Source organism: Hyperolius riggenbachi, chromosome 7 (genome assembly GCF_040937935.1).
Source record: "Hyperolius riggenbachi isolate aHypRig1 chromosome 7, aHypRig1.pri, whole genome shotgun sequence".
Classification (NCBI taxonomy): domain Eukaryota; kingdom Metazoa; phylum Chordata; class Amphibia; order Anura; family Hyperoliidae; genus Hyperolius; species Hyperolius riggenbachi.
The window spans coordinates 251,788,379-251,806,532 of record NC_090652.1 but is presented as its reverse complement, the minus strand read 5'-3'; the positions used below and the strand labels follow the sequence as shown (position 1 = coordinate 251,806,532).

The following is an 18,154-nucleotide window of genomic DNA, read 5'->3' as shown; positions in this document are numbered from 1 at the left end:
TGGGCGGGTGATTGGGTGCCCGCAAGGGGCAGATTAGGGTCTAATCTGATGGGTAACAGTGACAGGTGGTGATAGGGGGTGATTGATGGGTAATTAGTGGGTGTTTAGAGGAGAGAAGAGATGTAAACACTGCACTTGGGAGGTGATCTGATGTCGGATCTGCGGGCGATCTATTGGTGTGGGTGGGTGATCAGATTGCCCGCAAGGGGCAGGTTAGGGGCTGATTGATGGGTGGCAGTGACAGGGGGTGATTGATAGGTGATTGACAGGTGATCAGTGGGTTATTACAGGGAATAACAGATGTAAATATTGCACTGGCGAATTGATAAAGGGGGGTCTGAGGGCAATCTGAGCGTGTGGGCGGGTGATTGGGTGCCCGCAAGGGGTAGATTAGGGTCTAATCTGATGGGTAACAGTGACAGGTGGTGATAGGGGGTGATTGATAGGTGATTGATGGGTAATTAGTGGGTGTTTAGAGGAGAGAAGAGATGTAAACACTGCACTTGGGAGGTGATCTGATGTCGGATCTGCGGGCGATCTATTGGTGTGGGTGGGTGATCAGATTGCCCGCAAGGGGCAGGTTAGGGGCTGATTGATGGGTAGCAGTGACAGGGGGTGATTGACTGGTGATTGACGGGTGATTGACAGGTGATCAGGGGAGATAGATGCATACAGTACACGGGGGGGGGGGGGGGGGTCTGGGGAGAATCTGAGGGGTGGGGGATGATCAGGAGGGGGCAGTGGGCAGGGGGGGGGGATAAAAAAAAAATAGCGTTGACAGATAGTGACAGGGAGTGATTGATGGGTGATTAGGGGGGTGACTGGGTGCAAACAGTGGTCTGGGGGGTGGGCAGGGGGGGGTCTGAGGGGTGCTGTGGGCGATCAGGGGGCAGGGGGGGGGAATCAGTGTGCTTGGGTGCAGACCAGGGCTGTGGAGTCGGTCCAAAAATCCACCGACTCCGACTCCTCAGTTTAGGATTCCACCGACTCCGACTCCACGACTCCGACTCCTCTAATTTGCATATTACAATTTTGTTGATTAAAAGTATGTAACATGAAATTCGTCTCTTAACTGCCAACGCTTAGGAATTTTACAAGACAACTGAAGTGAGAAGGATATGTAGACTACTATATTTATTCCCTTTAGACTAAAACTAGTCCTCGGTAGAGTTGGGCCGAACCTCCGATTTTAGGTTCGCGAACCGGGTTCGCGAACTTTCGCGGAACGTTCGGTTCGCGTTAAAGTTCGCGAACCGCAATAGACTTCAATGGGGATGCGAACTTTGAAAAAAAAAAATAATTATGCTGGCCACAAAAGTGATGGAAAAGATGTTTCAAGGGGTCTAACACCTGGAGGGGGGCATGGCGGAGTGGGATACACGCCAAAAGTCCCCGGGAAAAATCTGGATTTGACGCAAAGCAGCGTTTTAAGGGCAGAAATCACATTGAATGCTAAATGACAGGCCTAAAGTGCTTTAAAACATCTTGCATGTGTATACATCAATCAGGTAGTGTAATTAAGGTACTGCTTCACACTGACACACCAAACTCACCGTGTAACGCACCGCAAACAGCTGTTTGTACTAGTGACGGCCGTGCTGGACTGGTGCGCACCATGGCGAGAGTGCAGGTTTTGGTGGCTTTACAGCCCATATGGTCGGCCTGGCTGATGTAGCTGAATGACAGAACAGTGACTGTCCAGCTGATCAAATTTGGTCTGACCACAATGAAGCAACGACCTTATTATCTTTTGTGTGCCCCCCGAGACACTCATCTAGGCGCCGGTCATTGCTTCATTGTGATACGCAAGCCCCTTCACCACGGCAAGGTAATGATCACGAAGGGGAATGGGCGCATGTACATGCCTTTTCTTTTGTTGTTGCAGCTGCCCTCAGTGCAGCCAGAAAAATTAGGCAGTCATGTACACGCACCATAAAAATTATTACAGCGGCCGCTGCTAGCAGCGGCCTAAAAAATTCAGCAATCCGCCTGGAGTCCCGGACCCTGTTGGTGGTGGCGGAGAAGGTAGTGAAGCGGCCTGCAGGCAGACATGCTGTGTGGAGGGACTGGGAGCGACTTAGTCTTTTTGGGGCAGGCCAGGCAGCCAGTCACACGGCGTGCAGGCAGAGATGCTGTGTGTGCGGGGACTGACTTAGTCTTGGGGCGGGCAGCAGCCCTCCGGGATCCATGCCTCATTCATTTTGATAAAGGTGAGGTACTTAACACTTTTGTGACTTAGGCGACTTCTCTTCTCTGTGACAATGCCTCCAGCTGCGCTGAAGGTCCTTTCTGACAGGACGCTTGCGGCAGGGCAGGAGAGAAGTTGGATGGCAAATTGGGACAGCTCTGGCCACAGGTCAAGCCTGCGCACCCAGTAGTTCAAGGGTTCCTCATCGCTGTTCACAGCAGTGTCTACATCCACACTTAAGGCCAGGTAGTCGGCTACCTGCCGGTCGAGGCGTTGGTGGAGGGTGGATCCGGAAGGGCTACGGCGAGGCGTTGGACTAAAGAACGTCCGCATGTCCGACATCACCATGAGATCGCTGGAGCGTCCTGTCTTTGACTGCGTGGACACGGGAGGAGGATTAGTGGCAGTGGTACCTTGCTGGCGTTGTGCCGTCACATCACCCTTAAAGGCATTGTAAAGCATAGTTGACAGCTGGTTCTGCATGTGCTGCATCCTTTCCACCTTCCGGTGAGTTCGTAACAGGTCCGCCACTTTGTGCCTGTACCGAGGGTCTAGTAGTGTGGCCACCCAGTACAGCTCATTCCCCTTGAGGTTTTTTATACGGGGGTCCCTCAACAGGCAGGACAGCATAAAAGACGACATCTGCACAAAGTCGGATCCAGTACCCTCCATCTCCTCTTGCTCTTCCTCAGTGACGTCAGGTAAGTCAACCTCCTCCCCCCAGCCGCGAACAATACCACGGGAAGGTTGAGCAGCACAAGCCCCCTGCGACGCCTGCTGCGGTTGTTCTCCTGCCGCTGTCCCCTCCTCCTCCTCCTCCCCCAAAGAAACACCTTGCACATCATCCTCTGAGTCTGACTCGTCTTCTGCACACGACCTCTCTTCTTCCTCCTCCTCCCCCCTCTGTGCTGCCGCAGGTGTTGAGGAAACAGCTGGGTCTGATGAAAATTGGTCCCATGCCTGTTCCTGCTGTAACGGTTCCTGGTCACGCTCATTCGCAGCTTCATCCGCCACTCTACGCACAGCACGCTCCAAGAAGTACGCGTAGGGAATTAAGTCGCTGATGGTGCCCTCACTGCGGCTCACCAGGTTGGTCACCTCCTCAAACGGCCGCATGAGCCTGCATGCATTTTTCATCAGTGTCCAGTTGTCGGGCCAGAACATCCCCATCTTCCCAGACTGTTTCGTTCTACTCCAGTTGTAGAGGTACTGGGTGACGGCTTTCTTCTGTTCTAGCAGGCGGGAGAACATGAGCAGGGTCGAGTTCCAGCGAGTGGGGCTATCGCAAATGAGGCGTCTCACCGGCATGTTGTTTTTACGCTGAATTTCTGCAAATCGTGCCATGGCTGTGTAAGAGCGCCTCAAATGCCCACAGAACTTCCTGGCCTGCTTCAGGACATCCGCTAAGCCAGGGTACTTTGCCACAAATCTTTGAACCACTAGATTCATGACATGTGCCATGCAGGGTATGTGTGTCAGCTTCCCCATATGCAAAGCGGCAAGCAGATTGCTGCCGTTGTCGCACACCACGTTGCCTATCTCCAGGTGGTGCGGGGTCAGCCACTCATCCACCTGTTTCTTAAGAGCAGCCAGGAGAGCTGCTCCAGTGTGACTCTCCGCTTTGAGACAAGCCATGTCTAAGATGGCGTGACACCGTCGTACCTGGCATGCAGCATAGGCCCTGCGGAGCTGGGGCTGTGTAGCTGGAGAGGAGAACTGCCACTCAGCCAAGGAGGTGGAGGAGGACAGCGAAGAGCATGTAGCAGGAGGAGAGGAGGTGGCAGGAGGCCTGCCTGCAAGCCGTGGAGGTGTCACAATTTGGTCCGCCGCTTTCTGCTTGCCATCGTTCACCACCAGGTTCACCCAATGGGCTGTGTAGGTAATGTAGCGGCCCTGCCCGTGCTTGGCAGACCAGCCATCCGTGGTCAGGTGTACCCTTGACCCAACGCTCTTCGCAAGAGATGACACCACTTGCCTCTCAACTTCACGGTGCAGTTGGGGTATGGCCTTTCTCGAAAAATAAGTGCGGCCTGGCATCTTCCACTGCGGTGTTCCGATGGCCACAAATTTACGGAAGGCCTCAGAGTCCACCAGCCGGTATGGTAACAGCTGGCGAGCTAACAGTTCCGCCACGCCAGCTGTCAGACGCCGGGCAAGGGGGTGACTGGCCAAAAGTGGCTTCTTCCGCTCAAACATTTCCTTCACGGACACCTGACTGCTGCTGTGGGCAGAGGAGCAGGAACCGCTCAAGGGCAGAGGCGGAGTGGAGGAGGGTGCCTGTGAAGGTGCAAGGGAGAAAGCGGCAGAAGCAGATGATGCACCTGAAGGAGGAAGAGGAGAAGGAGGGTGACTTTTCTTTTGTGTGCTGCTGCTGCTTTTGCTCAGGTGGCCATCCCATTGCTGTTTGTGCCTTTTCTCCAGGTGCCTTCGTAAGGCACTTGTCCCTACGTGAGTGTTGGCCTTTCCACGGCTCAATTTTTGTTGGCAGAGCGAACAGATGGCTTTGGTCCGATCTGAGGCACACACATTAAAAAATTTCCACACCGCTGAGCCACCCTGGGATGTGGGCACTATGGGGACCTCAGCAGCTGATGCTGAAGGGCAAGTTGGCTGGCTGTACATAGGTGGCGATACATGGTGCCGGACTCTGCCACCAGCTGTTTCTGACGAAGAGCTGCCCCAGCTTCTTTCAGCAACTTCTCTCCTCCTACTACTCTCTGACTCCCCCTCTGAACTGTCCCCCTCTTCATCTCCTCTATTGGGAACATACAGAGGATCCCTATTACCGTCATCATCGTAGTCATCCTGCCCAGCTTCGCTTGCCTCAGACAAATCCAAACTTGCACCATCAGTAGGTCCTTCATCCTCCTGACACGTTACATCCATAGTGTTGCCGCGTAACTCAGACATATTAGCTGGTGAAAATTCATCTGGCTGTAACAACAATGGCTGTGCATCAGTGATTTCAACACTAAATAATTCTTGCGAAGTGTCAAATGCAGCGGAAGTGGTGCTAGTAGTAGCGCTGGTGGCTGAGCAAGATGAGGTGTTCTGTGTCGCTAAATACTCAACCACGTCCTGACAATCTTAGGAGGTGATGGGACGTGCCTTCTTCCGAGCACTGTACTGTGGGCCAGGTCCACACGAAATTACATTTACACGACCTCGCGCAGACCTGCCGGGTGGCCTTCCTCTGCCTCTGCCACTACCTCTTCCTCTACCTGTTTTGTCCATATTGGGTATGCACGGAGTGGTATATCACACTGCGTGCACTCACGTAGGTAGGTGGGTTCACTTAACTGCACAGGTATGCGCACTGATGCGGTGGGTTCACTGAACAGAACAGGTATACAGTGGCGGGTTCACAGAACAGGTATGCAGTGGCAGGATCACTGAACACAATAGGTATGCAGTGGCGTGTTCACTAAACAGGTATACAGTGGCGGGTCAACTGAACAGAACAGGTATACAGTGGCGGGTTCACAGAACAGGTATACAGTGGCGGGTCCACTGAACAGAACAGGTATACAGTGGCGGGTCCACTGAACAGAACAGGTATACAGTGGCGGGTCCACTGAACAGAACAGGTATACAGTGGCGGGTCCACTGAACAGAACAGGTATACAGTGGCGGGTTCACAGAACAGGTATACAGTGGCGGGTCCACTGAACAGAACAGGTATACAGTGGCGGGTTCACAGAACAGGTATGCAGTGGCAGGATCACTGAACACAATAGGTATGCAGTGGCGTGTTCACTAAACAGGTATACAGTGGCGGGTCCACTGAACAGAACAGGTATACAGTGGCGGGTCCACTGAACAGAACAGGTATACAGTGGCGGGTCCACTGAACAGAACAGGTATACAGTGGCGGGTTCACAGAACAGGTATGCAGCGGCAGGATCACTGAACACAATAGGTATGCAGTGGCGTGTTCACTAAACAGGTATACAGTGGCGGGTCCACTGAACAGAACAGGTATACAGTGGCGGGTTCACAGAACAGGTATACAGTGGCGGGTCCACTGAACAGAACAGGTATACAGTGGCGGGTCCACTGAACAGAACAGGTATACAGTGGCGGGTCCACTGAACAGAACAGGTATACAGTGGCGGGTTCACAGAACAGGTATACAGTGGCGGGTCCACTGAACAGAACAGGTATACAGTGGCGGGTTCACAGAACAGGTATGCAGTGGCAGGATCACTGAACACAATAGGTATGCAGTGGCGTGTTCACTAAACAGGTATACAGTGGCGGGTCCACTGAACAGAACAGGTATACAGTGGCGGGTCCACTGAACAGAACAGGTATACAGTGGCGGGTCCACTGAACAGAACAGGTATACAGTGGCGGGTTCACAGAACAGGTATACAGTGGCGGGTCCACTGAACAGAACAGGTATACAGTGGCGGGTTCACAGAACAGGTATGCAGTGGCAGGATCACTGAACACAATAGGTATGCAGTGGCGTGTTCACTAAACAGGTATACAGTGGCGGGTCCACTGAACAGAACAGGTATACAGTGGCGGGTTCACTGAACAGGTATACAGTGGCGGGTCCACTGAACAGAACAGGTATACAGTGGCGGGTTCACAGAACAGGTATGCAGTGGCAGGTTCACTGAACACAACAGGTATGCAGTGGCAGGTTCACTGAACACAACAGGTATGCAGTGGCGGGTTCACTGAACAGGTATACAGTGGCGGGTCCACTGAACAGAACAGGTATACAGTGGCGGGTCCACTGAACAGAACAGGTATACAGTGGCGGGTCCACTGAACAGAACAGGTATACAGTGGCGGGTTCACAGAACAGGTATACAGTGGCGGGTCCACTGAACAGAACAGGTATACAGTGGCGGGTTCACAGAACAGGTATGCAGTGGCAGGATCACTGAACAGGTATGCAGTGGCAGGATCACTGAACAGGTATGGAGTGGCAGGATCACAGTACAGGTATGCAGTGGGCTGAGGGCTCACTGAACAGAACAGGTATGCAGTGGCAGGATCACTGAACAGGTATGGAGTGGCAGGATCACAGTACAGGTATGCAGTGGGCTGAGGGCTCACTGAACAGAACAGGTATGCAGTGGCAGGATCACTGAACAGGTATGCAGTGGCAGGATCACTGAACAGGTATGCAGTGGCAGGATCACAGTACAGGTATGCAGTGGGCTGAGGGCTCACTGAACAGAACAGGTATGCAGTGGCAGGATCACTGAACAGGTATGGAGTGGCAGGATCACAGTACAGGTATGCAGTGGGCTGAGGGCTCACTGAACAGAACAGGTATGCAGTGGCAGGATCACTGAACAGGTATGCAGTGGCAGGATCACTGAACAGGTATGCAGTGGCAGGATCACAGTACAGGTATGCAGTGGGCTGAGGGCTCACTGAACAGAACAGGTATGCAGCCAGGAAGAAGTTAAGCCTAACTAATCTTTCCCTATATGAGAGACTGCAGCAGCTCGCCCTACTCTCACTAATGCAGGCACACGAGTGGCCGTAATGGCCGCCGCTGCCTGCCTTATATAAGGGGGGGTGGGGCTCCAGGGGCTAGTGTAGCCTAATTGGCTACACTGGGCCTGCTGACTGTGATGTAGAGGGTCAAAGTTGACCCTCAGTGCATTATGGGGCGAACCGAACTTCTTCCGCAAAAGGTTCGCGTGCGGTACCCGCACGCGAACCACCTACGTTCGCGCGAACCACGTTCGCCGGCGAACCGTTCGGCCCAACTCTAGTCCTTGGTAAGAGTACTTGTAAAAGGTACAAACCGGAACAAAGAACATCTATCAGGCCCTAGGCAATGTAAGTAAGGGTACATGTAAGAATGATGTGCAGGTATTCTGCAGGGGAATGAGGGGATTGTAAACAGACAACACCTCTGTGTTCAATGTGCACAGCATTCTCAGTGGATTCCCTGCAGCTCTGTGGGGAGTGCATATGTAGAGTATAGTACTACTGTGTAACAAAGTAAACCTGAGACAGATGAAATTAAAGTTTTATACATAACTGGGGCTTCCTCCAGCCGCCTTCAGGATAATCAGTCCCTCGTTGTCCTCCTCCACCACCTGGATCTTCTGCTATGAGTCCAGGTACTTGAGCCAGTCAGGCGTAGTGCACATGCACACACTGCGCCGCCAGGAGCATACTACACCTGTGCAGCACTATTGCGCAGGTGCAGAATGTTCCTGGCTGTGGGAGCGGCATGCGGCCGGACAGCGCTGACTGGCTGAATTACCAGGACTCATAGCAGAAGATCCGGGTGGTGGAAGACAGTGAGGGACTGATTAGCCTGAAGGGGGCTGGAGGAAGCCCCAGGTATGTATAAAACTTTACTTTTCACCCATCTCAGTTTACCTTTAATTTGTAGTCACCAAACCAAATTTTAATAACATATCAAATGATTTGATTTCATCAGCAAAGGGAGTGCATACATTTGCATAAATCAGCATCAATGCAGAATTATTTCCATCTCGTTGACCATCTCTATTAGTGACATCGCTAACCATCAGGCTTTATACTTACAGCATAGATGTTATTTAGTGTATATAAGAGATTCCTGTGTACACATCATATATACAGTCACAATCAGATATGTATATCTGACTTTAAAAATACAGGGACTGCTTTATTGAAGCAGCACAAGTAACTAATTTTGATTGGTTTATTTCATTTTTGTAGACTAAGCACAGCTATTACTGTATATATACTGTATATATACATTATTTTTAATGACTATTATCTGAGAAATAGAACATTTTATCATATTTTCTATTTTAATTACAGTTACAAATTCATTAGGAGTCGGAGTCGGTGCATTTTTTCCCGACTCCGACTCCAGGCACCCAAAATTGCCCGACTCTACGACTCCGACTCCACAGACCTGGTGCAGACTAGGGTGGCTGCAGCCTGCCCTGGTGGTCCCTCGGACACTGGGACCACCAGGGCAGGAGGCAGCCAGTATAATAGGCTTTGTATACATTACAAAGCCTATTATACAATGTAAATGCGGCGATCCGGGTGGTAGTAACCCGCCGGCGCTTCCGAACGGCCGGCGGGTTACTACGAGCGGTGGGCGGAGCCAGTCCCCGGCGGCTGATCGCGTCACGAATGACGCGATCGCCGCATAGCCACTCCCGCAGCCGCCCCCGCCGATGGGCGTATTGCGGTCGTTTGAGCCCAGTCTTTGCCGCCGCCCATCGGCTGGGGGCGGTCGGCAAGTGGTTAAAGTCCAGCGCACCTCTTGGTGCACTTTAACATATTTACTGCAGTGGCCTCACTGGGGAAATTGTTTCTTAAAGAACAACTGTAATGAGAGGGATATGGAGGCTGCCATATTTATTTCCTTTTAAGCATTACCTGTTGCCTGGCAGCTCTGCTGATCCTCTTCCACTAATACTTTTAGCCATAGTCTGAACAAGTTTGGTGGCATGCTTGTTTCTGGTGTTATTCAGACACTACCGCTGGCAAAAGGCCAGCCGCGCTATTAGGCAACTGGCATTATTTAAAAGAAAATAAATATGGCAGCTTCAAAATTCCTGTCATTACAGTTGTCCTTTAAAGAGGAACTGTACTGAAAATCGCGTAGTTAATGCAATTTTTTTTACAATATTACCTTATAAATAAAGCCCTGTGAAATGTTTGTATACCAAAGCCAGTAGAGAAAATGCCTGGTCTCCCAGAATGCTCTTGGAAAATTCTGCATAGCTTGTCAGCCTAGGCCGTGACATCACTGGGATGGTGGGGCTAACTACCAATATGTAGCACACACACACACGCGCACACACACCTGTATTTTCTGGCATATAAGACTACTTTTTAAGGCAGGAAAATCTTCTCAAAAGTCAGGGTGTCGTCTTAAAGGGCGGGTGCTGGAACTTCCGAGCCGGACTGGAGAATCTGCCGTGGTGGGAGGAACTCAAAAACGTCCGCGGCCAACCCCATCGTATGCGGCGACTGTATGAAAGCAGCAAGGGCGGAGCTGTACAAGTATGGTAGAAGAGAATCCACTCACCAGGATTTGTGGAAAGAAGTGAAGTAACACGGTTCTGATGACGAGATCCATCGGTTACATCCAAAATTGGATGTGTGCACACCCTTAACCTCCTTAGCGGTAACCCCGTGCTGGACACGGGGTAAGCCGCCGGAGGGTGCCGCTCAGGCCCTGCTGGGCCGATTTTCATAATTTTTTTTTTGCTGGACGCAGCTAGCACTTTGCTAGCTGCGCCAGCACTCTGATCGCCGCCGGCCCCCGCCCGATCGCCGCTATTTGCTGCGGCGCGCGCCCCCCCCCCAGACCTGCCTGGCCAATCAGTGCCAGGCAGCGCCGAGGGGTGGCCCGGGACTCCCAATGACGTCCCGACGTCAGTGACGTCATCCCGCCCCGTCGCCATGGCGACGGGGAAGCCCTCCAGGAAATCCCGTTCTATGAACAGGATTTCCTGATCGGAGATCGCCGAAGGCGATCGAAGCGGGCGGGGGGATGCCGCTCAGCAGCGGCTATCATGTAGCGAGCCCTCGGCTCGCTACATGATTAAAAAAAATTTTTTTTTTAAAAAAACTGCTGCGCTCCCTCCTGGCGGTATTTTTCATACCGCCAAGGAGGTTAAAGTGGATCCGAGACGAACTTTTACTCATTGCATAATTGTGTTCCTTACATATAGTTTATAGGGCATTCCTCAAGCCAAATACTTGTTTTGTTTTAATACTCTAATTCCCTATAAACTAAACAAGCCACACCCACAGCTTCTCCAGAGTGCCTTAGCGCTTGCAAGGGATTGTGGGATTTCAGTCTGGGCAGGTGAAAAAGGTGTTACTAGCTATAGATTTCAGAGGCAGAGTTTTCACAATCTGAGAGCTGCAGTGCAGATACAGATCAGTTGCCTGTGTAATGGAGGAGATAAGAGTGGAGTTTTCACAGAATATGCAGATTAGCATGCCTAGATACAGATAAGCTTGCCTGTGTGTGTAATTGTGTAATAGTGACAAGCAGAAAACATGTCTGCTCCCATTGTATCACAGGAAAAAATATTAATATACTGTTGAAGCGGTTTGAAGATAGATTTGCTGTGTAAACTATCTAAACTTTAGATAAGATATATAGACAAGTCACTTGTTATATTTAGTTTTTCATCTCGGATCCGCTTTAAGCTGGCCATACGTGGACCGATTAGGTGCACACACATCCAATTTTGATAGGCCAATCTTACCACTTCCATATTGTATGATGGCCAACAGATTTTCAATACTGTGAACAAATTGTGTAGGTAAGCTCTCACACTACATGGAAGTGGTAAACCTGCCCAAGCAAAATTGGACATGTTTATGCACCCTTAGGCTATGTTCACATTATAAATCGCCAGCTATACTGCAAGCGCTGAGCAATTTTTTTTTTTTTATCACTTTTACCTGTGCTTTCTAAGTGCTTTGGCAGAGTGACTCTTTTTTTCACTTCCTAACAGGAAGTGAACTATTTCACCTGGAAATGAATAAATTCAATGTATTTATTAATGAAAGCGCTCTGGAAATCGCTACACAAATCACTTTTTCAAGTGCTTTGCGATTTCCCTATACCTTCCATTGAGCCAAAGCACTCAGAAAATGGTACAGGCTGTGCTTTTAGAAGCGGATTGCAATCGAACCGCTCATATGTGAACACTCACATAGGGAATCATTGCACAAGCAGTTGTAGGGAGATTTCTAAAATCGCCAGCGCTTAAAAAAGTATGCAAGCGCTCATAGTGTGAATAAGCCCTAAGAGGGTTCAAAGCCTTGCCAGGGACTTCTGTGAAAATCTTTAGTGCTAAGCTGATTGCAAATGGGAGGCAAGAGATCTGGAAATTCCTGTACTTCTTGACCCATTACTATATAGCAAATCTTCCCTGGACTAAAGTGTGGACAAGGATGAGCCAAACTGCTTCTTTATGGTGGCCATACATGGTGCAGTTTTTTCATACAATCTTACCATTTCTATGTAGTATAAGGGTAAATTAAGTGAATATACTGAAAGGATAATTTAGGCAGTTCCCTTATATTACATAGAACTGGTAAGATTGGATGAAAAAATTGTACCATGTATGGCCACCATTAGATAATGAAAATAAAGACATTGGGCTCTATTCACAATAAGCAGTTCGGTAAAATCATTTTGGGTGGTAAAATATCTCATGCGGTATTTTACACTTTTTTTTCCCAAATTCACAAAAGTTTTTCCCCATGAGGCAGAAGTTCGGCAATTTACCGAACAAACATGCCTCAATTCACTAAGCCCTGGTCAGTAAATGTCACTTACCAGCCTTTCTAGCAGGGCAGCAGGCAGCTGTGTGTGTGTGACTCAGGGTTTTCCATCCTGTGCATACTGTCATCCCTTTAGATGTGCTGCAGCCATCAAGGGGAGCTCTTCTGTGGGCCACAATACAAATATGCACATCTAAAGGGATGCAAGGATGCCCGCAGAATTGTCAGCTTCTTCTGCTTAGATACTCTGAAAGACCCACCAGCATCACTGTTGCACCCAATCAAAGTGAGAAGCAGGCTGTGGTTCTCCTCATTGGCTGCCTGGCTCTGCCCAAAGGCTGTCTGTCAAAACTACCGCACAGAGACAGCATGGGGAGAGCCAGTTATTGGCTTCTGTGAGCTGGAGACAAAAAAAATAACACTTTTGGCCGGTAAATGACATGCGGAAAGCTTTGTGAATTGACGTTTAACAGTTCCCGTTGATAATTACCGCACAAGTCTGTAATTTACCTCACTAGTCGGGAACTGTGATTTTCTGTGCGAAGATAGGTTTAGTGAATTGTAACTTGAGAAAGTGCTCAGTAAAATAAGCTATTTTCAGCATTACCGAATGAGCAGACTCTGGCTGAAAAACACTCCATCCTGATTTTCGTCTACCGATTAATGGATTCAGCTTTTTCGGATTCAAAAGTATTCAGAACTTCCTTGCTGTTTTTTTTTTCAGAACTAGAATCCCACATCTATACTGTCCAAAGAATCTGTAGTAATTGCTTTCTGGATCAGCATGTCCTGTACTGTGTCAGACCAGGATACTAATAATAAGCAGTAAGTTGTAGTTGTAGTCCAAGTAATTCAAGTTAATGTTGTTCTGTAAGCAGGATGCACGAATAGGTAGGCTATACAAGGAGGTAGGGTCCTGCCAAAGGCTTACAATCTAAAGGGCAGGGGGGAGAAGTCACATGTGTATCCCTGGAAATTGCCATTTGCTATATGGAGAACGTGACAACACCATTTTGTATCCTTTTCTCACTTTATAAAGTGACTTTATGCTCTCCGGATGAATTTCAAATGGATTTCATTCGGAATGCATCCTGATAATTAGAGCGCCTGAACGGGTGGGTGAGGGAGGGTTAAACCTATCCAGCAGCCGTCTTCTTTAATCGGTCCCACGGCACGTCCCATGCTGTGTCACGGGACTACCAGTGATTCCTCATTCCGGTTTGAAGGAGGAAGTGTGGTAGTGACTTGACGCAGCCTGGAAACGCTCTGTGGGACGGATTAAAGAAGACGGCTTCTGGGTAAATTTAACCCTCCCTCACCCACCCGCTCAGGTGCTCTAATTATCAGGATGAATGCTGAATGAAATCCATTTGGAATTCATCCAGAGAGCATCCCTGGAAATAACCAGGCTGTTTTATTTTGCTGCCTGAAAGAGTTCATTTTTAGGAATGGAAGTGACAGCTTCTGTCTTGTCAGTACCTTGTCAGGAATATAGTAAACCTCACTGATAAGCAGATTACAGCCAAAAGTTTCCTTGGCTGAATACAACTTCCGAAAGCAGGAGACAAAAAAAATAAATAAATAAATAAAGGTCAATAGTTCCTATTTTTTAACTCTGGGAAACTTACTAGACTGCCACTAATGCTGGGAGTACACGGTTCGTTTATGAGCCATTTAGATGGCTCGATAGATAATTTCCGACATGTCCGATCTCCCACTCGATCGTTTCACCGCTCGTTCTGTGATAGCAGTGAATAGAAAAAGATAAGGAAAACGAGCAGAAGATAAGAAATTGACTGCCGAATCGAGTGGCAAAACAATCAAATGGGAGAATAGAGCAGAAAAAATGAGCTGTGTACGCCCAGCATAAGAGACAACAAAACATTCAATCATCTCATTTTATTTTCACCTCAGGTTCACATTAATACTAAAAAGCCTGCATGCAGCAAGTTAGAATGACTCGATCTGTTACAACGTAGTACTGTATACAGGCCCAGGGAACTTTATGGGCACTGAGTTTACATGCATAATATTAAAACTGAGCAATGTGAACTAGACCTCTGGCTTGTAGGGATTTTATTTGTCAATGTTAGAAAATTCCTACTTCCTGTTTCAAACAGGAAGTTCTGAAAATATTCAGACTGTTACATAAAATAGCACTGAAAATAGTCCAAAACTTTGTTTCCTGCATAAATTCTATAAAGCAGCAGGGTCTATTTGAAAACTCCACCACTGACAGATTCAGCTTTTCTCTATATTCAATACAAGGGGCCTCAGTCTAGGTTTCATTTAACAAATGAGTGATGGATATTACCTATCAATATACCAGTTATGATAAGAGTACCTGTCACCCTCATCTAGTGTAGGCAGCCATTTTGTAGCCAGAACCTATATCCAGCCTAGCAATTCGGCAGATACAATTAGTTTCTATTGCAGTATAAGCCTCCGTGCTGTGGAATCCTTCTACTAGCCACAAAATGGCTGCCACGCTGTAATAAGACATGTGTTGCTGCTTGTACAGCAGCCGCTCTCTGGCAATGTCAGGCCTGGACCGGGAAGAGCGGGAGCGCGCAGCCTGCTCGTCTCTGCAACACAGCAGGCCCGACAGCGCTTCCTCTCTCTCCCGCTCACCCCATAGGCCTTCTCGCTCATTGTCTGCAATAGTAAACATAGGGAGCGCGCACGTCACGCACACCTCGCAGGAAGCCCGCGTAGCACGGGACGAAAGAAAAAAAAATCCCTTCACAGACTGACACGTCCCCCAGCCAATCAGCGAGGAGCACCGACGCCGCTTCTGCCAATGGCCCCACAGACTTTCCATACGTCTGACGTCACACGTCCCCCGTCCTGGCCGCAAGCCCCACCTTTTGTGTTTCCCGCACCGTCAATCAAAATAGGAAAAAAAAACGCGCCTGGTTCTCTCCGTCCGCAGCGCGCCTGTGATTATTATACTCTAATCATGTCACGCGTCTAATAAAGCCGCCGCGGCCTGCGCAGCCCTGCCCGGGCCTATTGGCGCTTTTTTCTCCTCGGGGGATCGGTTTCCTCTAATCCTGCCACAAACGCAATGACCGGTACGTAAAGCTAAACTCGCCCGCCCGCGGCAGAGAGCGCTGCGGCCGGGCGCAATCTGTGTGACAGGACGGGAGGGAGGGAAGCTGTGAGGAGGAAAGCCCGCAGCGGCTGCAGTCATGGCGCTGACTCTGTCATGTTTGTCTCTTTTGTCCCCTCAGCTCCCGAGCAGCCCGTCAAGAGGGAGGAAATGGCCGCCATGGAGGTGGACGGGCAGAGCGAGTATCTGCAGCACGGCAACAGCAGCGACGACAGTGAGCAAGGCGGCGGTGGCGGCCAGGTAAGGAGCGCTAGGCCGCAGCCCGGGCCCCAGGCCTCTGCATTCCCCCTCCCAAGGCCGGCGGGCGCCCCGGAGGCTCGGGCCCGAGGACGGGAGGGCACCGGGGCACAAAAAGACACAAAAATAAAAAGCGTCCTTCCTGTGTCAGCTCCGGACTGACGGCCACCCCCTTCCCTTTCGCGTGACCCGCCCATTGTGGGTAGGACGCTCCGCCGTCTGGCAGCGGAGGAGGGAGCGGAGGTGGCGGCGGTGGTGCTGAGGCTGCCGGAGCGGTAAGTGATGAGCCTGGGCTGGATCGTAGACAACCCCCCTAGGGGGAGGGAGGGCAGATGTCCTCCTGAACCCCCCACCTCCTCCCCGGCTCACCCATCCCACCGCTCCTCCTCCCTGGTGGCCGGCTCTGGAGGGGGTTACCCCTTCTACCAGCGGCCCTAATGCACCTGTCATGGCACTACAAGGCCCAGCGCGGCCGCCCAGCCTAGCGGCATCCTGGCAGGCCAGCTCCGGTAGATCCTCAGCAGCTGCAAAGCACCAGGGGGCCTGAGCATCACTTGCATGGTATATTGGCATCAGTCACCTTATGTCATTGTGTACAGTATGTTCTATCATGACCTGGCTACAGTATGGTAAATGCTGGTGTGAGTGGTTTGTGCAGCTGAAAAAGCAGTTTCATGCATAACTTCCTGCTAGGGCCTTGATCGTCATTCTAGTAGTTGTTTCTATACCTGTGGTTGTTTAGACACATTGCCTGTTATTGACTGGGTAGTCAGTGGTTTTCCTGATTTGTTTTCTGTCCTAGGCCTTGTGTGCTCATAGCCATATCTGTTGTCTCTAGTGATTTCTGAGTAGCTTCATGCTTTGAGTGAGAAGTAAATAAATTCTCTAATGGTAGCCTTTCATCTAGCAATTCAGCTGCAATCGTCTTCATAAGCATATCTGGAATAAGTGTATGTATTGCCTTCTGCCAGCTCACATGCCTTGTTCAGGGCAAGCTACTCTACACTCTGGACAGGGCATATGTGCCAGGATCAAAGGATTCACTGAGGTGTCATCTGTTACTGCAAAACCAGCAGCAAACACCCCCTTCTGGTCTTTGCAGATCTTCATTTATTAAAGGATACGGCTAGGCAAGTTAAAAAAAACAAATCCACTTACCTGGGGCGTCTGGCAGCCGTCCTTTGCCCTTGTCGTGGCTCCAGGTATCCTCCGCTGCAGATGCCGATCTCGTCGCCTTGTGCGCTCCACTGCACAGGGCATGTGGTTGCGCTGATGTCATCAGGATGGTACTGCGCAGTACAGTACTGATGACATCAGCGCTACGACGTGGAGCGTACGAGAAGCCGTCTTGGAAAGCCAACCTGGCGAGTTCGGCATCTGCAGCAGAGGAGACCGGGAGCCACCAGTGCTGCAGCGAGGGCACAGGATGGCTGCCATGGGGCTGGAGGAAGCCCCACGTAAGTGGATTTTTTTTTTTTTTTTTTTTTGCCTGGACGTATCCTTTAAGTCAGGGGTCCCCAAACTTTTTCAGTCAAGTGCCGGGTCAACATACTTCAGACTGCTGGGGGCCGGAACAAACTAATAATCTTGAAAAACATTACATGGAATCTAGGTATATATTCCCCTCCAATCATGCCCGGAGGAGAACTCCCAGCAGCAGCCATTCAATCATGTGGCGCCCGAAGAACGTCTGCACCAGACAGTGAAGCATACCCAGGTGACAACCTGTTGTCCAGTTTTACAACAGTGTCACATGATGCAGGATTGGATTGGAAGCCAGCGAATGACTGCTCACTGGCCTCTTCAGTATGTGGATGGGTGGTGCCAGCACTGCTATTCTATATGCGGGCCACTGATATTTAAAGGCGCAGTGGGCTGCATCTATAAGTTATACATTTTGTGTTTGGGGGGCCAGTGATAAATCCTCGTGGGGCCGCATTCGGCCTGCAGGCCGTAGTTTGAGGACCACTGGTTTAAGTGATCAGCTTCAGTGTGGTTGATTGAAAGTCGATTGACTAGTGGCCCACACACTACAAGCAAGATCCTATGCTAGTCTTCTTTGCAGTCTAAAGGTGCCCATACACTCGTCAGATTGGCAGCAGATAGATAAGAAATGCATCTGATGATCTATCTGATGCGTTTTTAGAACATTTTTTACCAGGATAGAATTCCAATAGATTTCAGTTTGAAATCTATTGAAATTCGATCTGATGGCATTTTTTTTGCCATCAGATTTCCATTAAGGCCAATGCAAAATGATAAGCAATCTCATCAGATCGACCTAAATTTTCCGCCCTGCCAGTGGAAATCGATCGAAATCGGCCATCGAACGGTCGATTGGCCAACCGATTTGCAATCGATCGGTCGGCGAGAAA

General features: G+C 49.8%; 1 protein-coding gene across 3 annotated transcripts in view; it reads left to right on the top strand.

Annotated features, from left to right (window-relative positions):
• Positions 1-15,240: 15,240 nt before the first annotated feature.
• SP3 (Sp3 transcription factor) overlaps positions 15,241-18,154 on the top strand; it is an 84,130-nt gene continuing 81,216 nt past the window's right edge. For 2 of the 3 annotated variants that reach the window (XM_068245511.1, XM_068245510.1), the window contains exons 1-2: positions 15,241-15,504; positions 15,664-15,782. In XM_068245511.1, coding sequence (XP_068101612.1) covers positions 15,498-15,504; positions 15,664-15,782 — 126 coding nt within the window. In that variant the 5' untranslated portion in view covers positions 15,241-15,497. Of the gene's footprint in view, positions 15,505-15,663; positions 15,783-16,093; positions 16,341-18,154 lie in introns of those variants that run through there. The other variant, XM_068245513.1, reaches the window with a different exon arrangement.